General features: G+C 42.4%; 1 protein-coding gene across 5 annotated transcripts in view; it reads left to right on the forward strand.

The window, feature by feature from the left end:
• CADPS2 (calcium dependent secretion activator 2) overlaps window positions 1-12,731 on the forward strand; it is a 1,072,621-nt gene that overhangs the window by 262,408 nt on the left and 797,482 nt on the right. For all 5 annotated transcript variants that reach the window (XM_073619790.1, XM_073619788.1, XM_073619789.1 and 2 more), the window contains exon 7: window positions 11,759-11,870. In XM_073619790.1, coding sequence (XP_073475891.1) covers window positions 11,759-11,870 — 112 coding nt within the window. The remainder of the gene's footprint in view (window positions 1-11,758; window positions 11,871-12,731) is intronic.

Consider the following 12,731-nt stretch of genomic DNA (forward strand, 5'->3'; position numbering starts at 1 on the left):
ATTTAGCCCGTTGGCGTTTAAAGAAAGTATGGTGATCGGCATCTTGCGGTTGTGGGGTTGGTGGGTGTTGTGCGCAGCACTTACAGTCAGACGCTGAAGTTTTGATCCAGAGGTACCTGGTAGTGAGATTCAGCTGTGTGGAAGCGGAAGTTCGAGACTTGAAGGGAGATTGAAGTGGTAGGAGGCCGGTATTGGAGGTTGGTTCTGGAGGATCCTGGGTCAAGGAGTTGTTAGTAGATTCGTGGCTATCCGAGGGTCTGAAAGTAGAATGGACTAGAATACTGCGAATAGAGCAATGTGTTAGGTATCAGGTAACAAAAAAGGAAAAAAGTCAAAGAAATAACCTTAACGTAAAGTATATAGTGCAACTGGTAGAACTTGGCGAAGTGATCCAGTAGTGGGAGATACGGTGTAGTTGTTGGAGGTGGTTCTAGTAATAGAAGGAAATCTAGAGGGGGTGTTCAACACCGTGTAGTCCTCTATGTGGCGGTACAAAGAGTCAGTAACACCGGGAGGAGAAGGCGGGAATAGCAGGTTGCCAGAGCTCAGGGGAGCCATATTAAATGTTAGCGGCCAAGTGCAGTAATGAAATGTGTATCTTTCAGTTAAAATTGCGATTTTGTAGGTTGTGGGACGTATTGGATCCTCTGTCTTGAGGAGGTGGTTTGGGTAGCTCAGGGATTATCCGCCAGGAGTGGAGGAGTTTCAGGCCCTTTTCTAGATCCCCAATGGCGTGCGTTTGGCCATTGTGCACAATGAGGATGGTTGCGGGGTAGCGCCATTTGTATTGCAGCTTATGGTTTTGCAGGCCTTTGGTTATCGGGTTCAGTTGCCGTCGCATTTGGAGGGTGTATTTGGACTGGTCGGGAAAGAGTTGGATGCCAGTGTAGGGAGCAGGTAAGGGTGATTTAGCTCTAAGTCCCATGAGGAGTTTCTCTTTGATGTGATAGAAATGGACCCTCATGAGGACATCTCTGGGGACCGAGGTTGCGAGGTGGGATGGCTTGGCGATTCTGTGAATCCTGTCTATTATTACATCGCACGGAGACGCTTCAGGAATCACTATGTGCATCAATTCTTTTGCGTATCGCGGCAGATCCGCGGGGAGTATGGTCTCAGGGATGCCTCTCAGCTTTATGTTGTTCCTGTGGGACCTGTCTTCTAAGTCGGCCAGCTTGGCCAGCATCCATGCCTGTTCTTCTTTAACTGTGTCATAAGCGTCAATGACTTCATTAACTGTGGATGTGCATGCATGTATCCCTCTCTGTGTTAGTCACCCTATCATCCAGTTGATGAATATCAGAGGTGATTCTGTGGAACATGGATGAGAGGTCAGTCATGAGTAGGGCTGAAACAACTAATCGATTATGAAAATAATCGATTGCTATTTTCATAATCGATTAATCGGCCAGTAACATAATGGGGTTAAAAAAAATTAAATTGAGCCTTTTAGAGTACAAAAAAGAGCAAATAATCGCTACTGTAAATGTTACTATCACCGTTCTACAGTAAAAAAAATGAACCCCTTACAATAGAGATTATTTGCTTTTTTTGTACTATAAAGGGCTAATTTTAGGGTTTTTTTTAACCCCATTATGTTACTAAACGTCTTAGACCTGGTTCACATCTATGTGTTTTTTGGTGCTTTTTGCAGAAACGGACTGCAGTTCATTTGCATGGTTTCCTATGGGACACATTCACATCTATGCTTTTTTTCAGCAGCTGCGTATTTGGAAAGGGTCAGGGACTTTTTTTAATGCAAAACTGTGCTTTTTTGGTTCAATACACTTCAATGGAAAAGCTGCAGAAAAGCATGTAATGCGTTTTTGTAGCAATTTGTGTTTTTTAATCTGCCCAACAACAAATTGGCCATAAATTGCAAAAAAATGCAAATTGCAGCAAAATCACGTGAGCAAAAATCAAAATGCACTACAGAAACATATCAAAAGCAAACTGCATAGGTGTGTAGCGAGCCTTATGCTGGCCACAGGGATCAATTTTTCAGACAAGAATATTCAGACGAAAAATCTTTGTACATTCGCTGAATGAAAGAATGTTTGAAATTTTTACTTGTTTTTAACATTGTTTTTAAAATGAACGAAAACCACATACACCGTCTGAAAATTCCTTTGACCAAGAAGTTCTCTAACATTTCCAAATTGTCACTGTGGTTGAAAATGAACTTCAATTTGACCCCACTAACGATTAGAAAATCGAACAAGCGTTCTTAAAATGCCATTTTTTTTTTTTGAAGGAAGACATTGTTTAAAAAAAAAAAAAAAAAAAATTGATCTCTGAGTCTGATGATATTTACCAGATTCACCCCTTTTTTAATAGTATATATCCTCTAATAGCATATACAGTATATCTCTCCTCTAATAGTATATACAGTATATCTCTTCTGTCTGTTATTCTCAGAGTGGATTAGATATGTTGCTCCCTAACCATATAGTTATTTATATTTACCACTGCAAAGAGATATTTAAGAATACATTGCCTTTTTTTTTTAAACTTTACAAATTAACTAAATTATGCACAACACTTTTTTTTTTTTTTAAGCTTATCAACCGATTAATCGATTAATCGAAACAATAATCGGCCAACTAATCGATTATGAAAATAATCGTTAGTTGCAGCCCTAGTCATGAGGGAAGTCTGGAGGGAGAGCAGCATGTCCTTCAGGGTAGTGCCCATGACTGGCTGGCCTGAGGTAGGGAAGGAGGGCCATAGAGGAGTGCAGGGCCTGGTCTAGGAAGAAGGGAATAGGAGCCTGGGCCTCAATTTTCTGGCGATGTGACCGGTGCGGCGGCGTGTCTAGCCGCATCTTAGCTTTGGCTGAGCTGCTAGAGAGGGGGTCACCCTCCAGTGCCTGGGATGGGTCATCTACGGTACCTGGGTCTGTGCGTTCGTCCGTGTATGGCTCTCGCGGCGCGGCCTGGTCGGCGCCCTCTTGGATATCCCATCCCGCCGGCTTGTAGGCAAATTCCGTCAATTTCTGAGGCCTGTGGTCGGTAAATCTTTTGTTGGATGTCTGCATCTTCGTCTCCTGGATGTGTGGAGCGAGGATGGGTGTGGATGGCGTTGTAGGTGCGGCCGATTGCGCTGGATTGTGTCCCCTGGCTGGCGAGCTATGTGCTTAGGCGTCCATCTTCCTCTCCGGCCGGCCACGTCCCAGCACGTGATCATTTATGATAGCAGCCATTAGCGGGCTTGACAGTTCGGTTGAGAGCACAAGCAATGGCATGCCTCGAATGTAACTTTTTTGGAACCATTAAATGAATAAGCTTAGTTCTGCTTTAATGACAGGGTCACTTTAAGGCGGAACTTCACCCAAAAAGGGAAGTTGCACTAGTCCCCCCCCCCCCCCCATCATATTTAGACTACATTTGGGGGGGGGCAGCGGATCCACCAGAAGTTCTCTCCCCTTTTCTCCCTGCCTGGAGCCTTTTGGAACATGGCACCAAGTTTCAGACAGCTGCACGACCATTCACAAAGCGCAGCCACAAGGAGTCACTGCTAGCTTCCCACAATTAATATGCATGCCCTGGCAGTGTCAGGAAATGTTCCATCCGCTGGTAATATCTGTCATTTGGCGTGCAGTACTGAGGTCCACCAGCAGGTGTCTCCTGGCAGTTTGGAACTGTCAGGAGAGCTTTTCCCTGCTGATATGTCATTTTTGGGCCGCAGTACTGGCGTCCACCAGCAGATGGATCCTGGCAGTGTGGAGCAGACAGCACCTCCTAAAATCGAGTGTCACTTGAGGCCAATCACAGGCCTATAAATACCTGGCAAGCACTCACATGTTTGCCTTGTTTTCGTCCTTGCACCCTGACCTGCTAGCTTGTGATCTGATCCTTATTCCGAACCTGTTCCTGTGCCCTGAACCTGTGACCCGTGTATCTGATCCTGTCTCCCTGTCTTGATCCATATCCTGTCCCACCTGTTACCTTGCATCCCAGCCCTACAGTCTGTTCCATCCATCCTCTCCCTGTCCTGTGTTCCTTACCCCATCTGCTGATCTCCCTGTGTATGACCTTGGCCTGGCTTACGTTTGTTTCTGGAACATCCCCTGTCCATCTGCTGATCTGCTGTGTATGAACCCCGGCCTGACTACGGTTTATGATCCTGGTATTTCCCATTTATTGTACTTATCTATCCGTTATTTGTCGGTCTCTGTCTGTTGGTTGGTTATTGCACTGTGTCATATTGGAGGTGGTTGTACTTATATTATTCACTTACTTTAATAAATCATTTATGTTTCACTTTTACACGTCTGGGTTTCCTCTGTTGCAGTCCACACAGTTCTGGTCTTATCTGGTATACATGACAGGCAGCCTGAAGACCGGTGAAGAACCGGCTCAGGTGAAAGACAGCACTGGATCCTTGGACAGGTGAGTATCTGTTTATTAAAAGTCAGCAGCTACAGTTGTAGCTCCTAAATTTAAAGTTTTCCAGAACTGGCTGACTCTTTAAGGTAAAACTATAGGCAAAACCTTTTTTTTTCATTTTGAAAAGAGTAAGGGAGGATTATAATCCCGGTTAGTTTATTTTTTGCCATCTGTGTCCCAATAGGGAGGTTTCCCTTCACTTCTTCAGGACCCATACCAAAAACAGGAAGTGGGAGGAAATACCTGCAAATTAAGGGAATCCCTTGGGGACCCCCAGGTCACCAAAACTAGTGTTCCCATTGGAAGATTTCCCCACTGTTACTTTTCTTGGGACACCCCAAAATGTGGGATTTTCTTTTAATTTCACACTCTGCTCCAAGCAAACCACCCACCCTGCTATATCATTCATTCATAGAGTTCTGTAAATGGGAGAAACGCAACTACCATCAGCGATTGCGCCTAACAGCTTGTAGTCGTCTATGAACTACCAGAGCGCTTATGAGTGCTCTTGGTAATTCATTGATCCTTTCTGTCATTCAGTAACTGCTCGTACAAGGTAGTACTGACAGTCAGCAGGAGCCTGAGATAGCATGATCATGGGTGCAATGCTTTGCAGGCGCCTAATAAAATTGAAAAAAAATAATAAATTATTATTTTTTTTTTTTTTAACCTGCAAAAAGATGTGTGTGTATATGTATATGTATGTATATATATGTATATATATATATATATATATATATATATATGTGTGTGTATATATATATATATATATATATATATATATAGTGGGGATCGAAAGTTTGGGCACCCCAGGTAAAGATGTGTATTAACCACTTAACAACCGGCCCATAGCCAAATGACGGCTACAGGGCGGTTGTTTAACTCTGGGAGGGCGTCCAGGGACGTCCTCCCAAAATTCGGCTCGCACTCGAGAGCATCGAGAGCATCCGTGGCCCCGGCGCATCACGGATCCCGGTAAATGGCCGCTGATCGCGGCCGTTTACCGTGTGATCGCGCCGTCAAATGACGGCGCGATCACATGTAAACAAACCGGTGTCATCTGATGACGCCGGTTCCTCTCCTCCCCTCCTGTGTACCGATCGGTACACTGTGAGTGGAGAGGGGGATGGATGGATGGCTGCAGCGTTGTGGGCTGCATCTGTAGTGCCCACAGCGCTGCACAGAGACATCCAGCCATCCATCCATCCATCCATCCATGCTCAGCCATCCCTCACTGCTCTGCAATGCCCCACAATACTCTGCCATACCCTGCAATGCCCCGAAATACCCCGCAATACTCTGCCATACCCTGCAATGCCCCAAAATACCCCGCAATACTCTGCCATACCCTGCAATGCCCCGAAATACCCCGCAATACTCTGCCATACCCTGCAATGCCCCGAAATACCCCGCAATACTCTGCCATACCCTGCAATACCCCGAAATACTCTGCAATACCCCGCAATACTCTGCCATACCCTGAAATACCCCGCAATACTCTGCCATACCCTGAAATACCCCGCAATACTCTGCCATACCCTGCAATACCCCACAATACTCTGCCATACTCTGCAATACCCCACAATACTCTGCAATACCCCACAATACTCTGCCATACTCTGCAATACCCCACAATACTCTGCAATACTCTGCAATACCCCACAATACTCTGCAATACCCCGCAATACTCTGCCATACCCTGCAATATTGTGCAATACCCCGAAATACCCCGCAATACTCTGCCATACCCTGCAATACCCCGAAATATCCCGCAATACTCTGCAATACCCCGCAATGCCCAGCCATACTCTGCAATACTCTGCCATACCCAGCCATGCTCTGCAATACCCCGCAAAAATCTGCAATACTCTGCCATAACCCGCAATACTCTGCCATACCCAGCCATACTCTGCAATACCCCGCAATACCCAGCCATACTCTGCAGTACTCGGTGATACCCAGCCATACTCTGCCATACCCAGTCATACTCGGCCATGCTCAGCCATACCCAGCCATGCTCAGCCATACCCAGCCTCTATGTGGCCAGGCTGTGGAAGTCTCACACATGTGGTATCGCCGTACTCAGGAGGAGTAGGAGAATCTATTTTGGGGTGTCATTTTTGGTATGCACATGCTATGTGTTAGAAATATTGTATAAATGGACAACCTTGTGTTAAAAAAAAAAAAAGCGTTTTAACCACTTCCCGCCTTCCGTCATACGACGTCCTTGACTTTGTGCGGGGATATCTGAATGATGGGTGCAGCTACAGGCATCATTCAGATATCAGCTTTTTCAGCCGGCGATTCCCTACACCATAAGAATGATCATAGCGGCTGTTACACTGCTTGATCCTTCTTACGGGAGGCGAGAGGGGACGCCCCCCCTCCCGCCGCCCTCCGGTGCTTCTACCGACTCACCGCTACGATCGAAGCCAGGATCTTTTTTTTTTTTTTTTTTTCTTTTTTATTTCAGGCACAGTCTAGAGGTGAGATGTGGGGTCTTATTGACCCCATATCTCACTGTAAAGAGGACCTGTCATGCCATATTCCTATTACAAGGGATGTTTACATTCCTTGTAATAGGAATAAAAGTGATCAAAAAAAATTTTTTGGGGAAAAAAGTGTCAAACTAAAATAAAGTAAAATGAACAATAAAAAAAAAAAAAAAAAAAAAAAATTGAAAGCGCCCCTGTCCGTGTGCTCGCATGCAGAAGCGAACGCATACGTGTTCAAACCACACATGTGAGGTATCGATGCGATCGGTAGAGCGAGAGCAATAATTTTGGCTCTAGACCTCCTCTGTAACTCAAAATTTGTAACCAGTAAAAAATTTTAAAGCGTCGCCTATGGGGATTTTTAAGTAGCGAAGTTTGGCGCCATTCCACAAGCGTGTGCAATTTTGAAAGGTGACATGTTAGGTATCTATTTACTCGGTGTAACTTCATCTTTCATATTATGCAAAAAACATTTGGCTAACCTTACTGTTTTGGTTTTTTTTTTTTAAGCAAAAAACATTTTTTTTTCCAAAAAAAACGCGTTTGAAAAATTGCTGCGCAAATATCGTGCGAGATAAAAAGTTGCAATGACCGCTATTGTATTCTCTAGGGTCTTTGCTAAAAAAACATATATAATGTTTTGGGACTCTATGTAATTTTCTAGCAAATAAATGATGATTTTTACATGTAGGAGAGAAATGTCAGAATTGGCCTGGGTGCTCCAGAACGCCTGAAGGTGCTCCCCTGCATGTTGGGCCTCTGTATGTGGCCACGCTGTGTAAAAGTCTCACACATGTGGTATTGCCATACTCGGGAGTAATAGTAGAATGTGTTTTGGGGTGTAATTTGTGGTATGCATATGCTGTGTGTGAGAAATAACCTGCTAATATGACAATTTTGTGAAAAAAAAAAAAGAAAAAAAAAACAACTTGCAAAGAATTGTGGGAAAAAATTACAACTTCAAAAAACTCACCATGCATCTTTCTAAATACTTTGGAATGTCTTCTTTCCAAAAAGGGGTCATTTGGAGGGTATTTGTACTTTTCTGGCATGTTAGGGTCTCAAGAAATGAGACAGGCCATCAGTACTTCAGGTGTGATCAATTTTCAGATATTGGCACCATAGCTTGTGGACGCTATAACTTTCACAAAGACCAAATAATATACACTAATTTGGGTTATTTTTACCAAAGATATGTAGCGGTATAAATTTTGGCCAAAATATATGAAGAAAAATTACTAATTTTCAAAATTTTATAACAGAAACGAAGAAAAATGTATTTTTTTTACAGATTTCTCTGTCTTTTTTCTTTTATAGCACAAAAAATAAAGAACCCAGCGGTGATTAAATACCACCAAAAGAAAGCTCTATTTGTGTGAAAAAAAAGACAAAAATTTCATATAGATACAGTGTTGCATGACTGAGTAATTGTCATTCAAATTGTGAGAGCACCAAAAGCTGAAAATTGGTCTGGTTATTAATGGGGTTTAAGTGCCCAGTGGTCAAGTGGTTAATGTGCATAACAAAGCCAAGGAAAGATGGAAAAATCTCCAAATGGCATCAAATTACAGATTAGACATTCTTATATGTCAAAAAAAGTTAGATTTTATTTCCATCATTTACACTTTCAAAATTATAGAAAACAAAAAATGGCGTCTGCAAAAGTTTGGGCACCCTGCAGAATTTATAGCATGCACTGCCCCCTTTGCAAAGCTGAGACCTGCCAGTGTCATAGATTGTTCTCAGTCATCGTCTGGGAAGACCAGGTGATGTCAATCTCAAAGGTTTTAAATGGCCAGACTCATCTGACCTTGCCCCAACAATCAGCACCATGGTTTCTTCTAAGCAGTTGTCTAGAAAACTGAAACTGAAAATAGTTGACGCTCACAAAGCTGGAGAAGGCTGTAAGAAGATAGCAAAGCGTTTTCAGATGTCAATATCCTCTGTTCGGAATGTAATTAAAAAATGGCAGTCATCAGGAACAGTGGAAGTTAAAGCAAGATCTGGAAGACCAAGAAAAATATCAGACAGAACAGCTCGCAGGATTGTGAGAAAAGCAATTCAAAACCCACGTTTGACTGCACGATCCCTCCAGAAAGATCTGGCAGACACTGGAGTTGTGGTACACTATTCCACTATAAAGAGATACTTGTACAAATATGGTCTTCATGGAAGAGTCATCAGAAGAAAACCCTCTTCTACGTCCTCACCACAAAAATCAGCGTTTGAACTTTGCAAATGAACATATAGACAAGTCTGAGGCATTTTGGAAACAAGTTCTGTGGATCGATGAGGTTAAAATAGAACTTTTTGGCTGGAATGAGCAAAGGTACGTTTGGAGAAGAAAGGGCACAGAATTTAATGAAAAGAACCTCTGTCCAACTGTTAAGCATGGGGGTGGATCAATCATGCTTTGGGGTTGTATTGCAGCCAGTGGCACAGGAAACATTTCACGAGTAGAAGGATAAATGGATTCAATAAAATTTCAGCAAATTTTGGATGGTAACTTGATGCCATCTGTGAAAAAGCTGAAGTTAAAGAGAGGATAGCTTCTACAAATGGATAATGCTCCTAAACACACCTCAAAATCCACGGGGGATTACATCAAGAGGCGTAAACTGAATGTGAAGGCCATGGTAAAACCATCTCCTGACCTCAACATTATTGAAAATCTATGGATAGACCTTAAAAGAGCAGTGCGTGACAGACAGCCCAGAAATCTCAAAGAACTGGAAGACTTTTGTAAGGAAGAATGGGCAAAGATACCTCAAACAAGAATTAAAAGACTCTTGGCTGGCTACAAAAAGGGTTTTACAAGATGTGATACTTGCCAAAGGGGGCAGTACAAGATATTAACTCTGCAGGGTGCCCAAACTTTTGCAGATGCCATTTTTTTGTAATCTGATGCCATTTGGAGATTTTTCCATCTTTCCTTGGCTTCGTTATGCACATTAATACACATTTTTACCTGGGGTGCCCAAACTTTCGATCCCCACTGTATATATATGTATGTATGTGTGTGTGTATGTATATATATATATATATATATATATATATATATATATATAGTGTGTGTGTGTGTATGTGTGTATGTATATATATATATATATATATATATATATATATATATATATATATATATATATATATATATATATATATATATATATATATAACTTTTTAACTTTTATCTTATCCTGTATCCTACGCTTTACCAATTAACCACTTAAAGACCAGCCTCGTTTTGGATTTTAGGTGTTTACAAGTTTAAAACAGGTTTTTTTGCTAGAAAATTACTTAGAACCCCCAAACATTATATATTGTTTTTTTTCTAACATCCTAGAGAATACAATAGCGGTCATTGCAATACTTTTTTTTTGCACCGTATTTGCACAGCGGTCTTCTAAGCGCACTTTTTTTGGAAAAAATTCACTTTTTTGAAAAAAAAAATAAGACAACAGTAAAGTTAGCCCAATTTTTTTTTATATTGTGAAATATAATGTTACGCCAAGTAAATTGATACCCAACATGTCACGCTTCAAAATTGCGCCCGCTCGTGGAATAGCGTCAAACTTTTACCCTTAAAAATCTCCGTAGGCGACATTTAAAAAATTCTACAGATTGCATGTTTTGCGTTACAGAGGAGGTCTAGGGCTAGAATTATTGCTCTCACTCTACCGGTCGCGGCGATACCTCACATGTGTGGTTTGACCACCGTTTTCATATGCGGGCGCTACTCACGTATGCGTTCGCTTCTGCGTGCGAGCTCGTCGGGACAGGGCGCTTTAAAAAATTTTTTTTTTTTTTTTTTATTATTTATTTTATTTTATTTATTTTTTCACTGTTTTTTTTAAAAAAAAAAATTTGGATCACTTTTATTCCTATTACAAGGAATGTAAACATCCCTTGTAATAGAAAAAAGCATGACAGGTCCTCTTAAATATGAGATCTGGGGTCAAAAAGTCCTCAGATCTCATATTTAGACTAAAATGCAAAAAAAAAAAAAAGTCGTTTAAAAAAAATGACACTAAAAAAATTTGTGCCTTTAAGAGAGTGGGCGGAGCCGTCGTAATGACGTCGCTCCGGCCGTCACATGGTATGGAGACGGGTAGGTGCCATCTTGGCCTCACTTGTCTCCATACCTCAGCAGGGAAAGGACCCGATCGCCTCCGCCGCTACCGACGGCTCCGGTAAGCGACGGAGGGTGCGGGAGAGCGGCGGGAGGGGGGGTGGCACCTCTCCCGCCGCCGATAACGGTGATCTCGCGGCGAACCCGCCGCTGAGACCACCATTATCGTGTACAGAATCGCTCACTGAAAAGATGGATATCTCGGTTGTGGCAGCAGCTGCTGCCGTTACCGAGATATCCATCTTCAAAAAAATGACGTATATATACAGTGAGCGGGGCTGAAGTGGTTTTAATAGTCCTAACTCAGAATACAAAATATGCCTGCTATTACCCTTGTTAGTCAAAAACCCTTTTTGGTGTACCCCTGAAAGCCAACTGCCATTGCCTTATTGTTGAAAGTGCAACAGAGGCTCGATTGAGCAATTGTAGCTAAATGGTCTTAGTGCTTAAGTTACCGCTAATAACAAATTGAAACTCATTACAGCGAGATCACCTATTGTTTTTTGGCTAACGCGTAACAGCAGGCACCTTTCGTTGAGACATTTACTTCAAAGGTAAGTGTTGGGTTCAATCACCCACTAACTTTTTGTTACAAACATAAGACGCACACATTATTGGCGTTCCCCAAGAATGTCTATTTAGCCAGTCAGCCTTCTTCCAAAAGATTGATGTTGGTTTGGGTGTTCTACCTTTTTAAATGAATCCAAGTAAATGTAGTGCTTATCATTTATATCTGTATTCCACAGATGGGGAACACAAGGAGATTTCACAACAACTCATCCTCGACCAGTTGTCAAAGTAAAGCTCTTTACAGAAAGCACTGGTGTTTTGGCACTCGAAGATAAAGAACTTGGAAGGGTAGGTTCTGTTGTGCTCCAAAATGCAATTAATGAATTTTGTCAGATTTCAATTAAGCCCATGATTATGCACAATTCAGGGAAATATGTGGTTGCCAGTAATGCTTAAAAATAAAGCGTTGTATTTCTGAAATACTTTACATGTGGCTGTCATATGCAGTAATATGTGTTTTATGTTTAACTATTTTTTTTTTTATGCCTATATAACATGAAATAGATTTTCTAAGAGCAAGAAACCAGGCAGATAAATGAATTGAGCTGGGAAGTGCAGGGGCTATTCTGTCAACTCCAGACCGTCTTTAGTGAATATCTTAATGGCTGAGGCAGGAATGGTTGGCTGTATTTTAATGTGGTTCTAAAGACAGAAGGTTTTCTTATCTTAATGCATCATATGCATTAAGATAAAAAAAACCTATGTGCAACAGCCTCCCTCAGCCCTCCTAATACTTGAGCTCCCTCTCGATCCAGCGATGTTGCAGGAGAGCCTCGTCTGTCCGGGATTCTCTCTCCTCGTTGGCTCCCGTTGCGGTCATTCAAAGTCAGTGAGCCACTGAGGAGAGAGAGGGGGCAGGGCCAAGCTGCAGCTCCGTGTCTGAATGGACACACAGAGCAGTGGCTCGACTCGGGTTCCCCCATAGCAAGCTGCTTGCTGTGGGGGCACTTGTGAGGAGGGAGGGGCCAGGAGCACTGGCGAGGGACCCAAGAAGAGGAGGATCTAGGCTACTCTGTGTGCAAAACCACTCCACAGAGTAGGTAAGTATGCCATGTTTGTTGTTTTTAAACAAAAAAATCACAAGACTTTAATATCACTTTAAATGAGTAGACAATGATGGTGAACCTGGACCACCAGTATACCAAGGAA

Source organism: Aquarana catesbeiana, linkage group LG03, assembly GCF_042186555.1.
Source record: "Aquarana catesbeiana isolate 2022-GZ linkage group LG03, ASM4218655v1, whole genome shotgun sequence".
In the NCBI taxonomy this organism is placed as follows: Eukaryota; Metazoa; Chordata; class Amphibia; order Anura; family Ranidae; genus Aquarana; species Aquarana catesbeiana.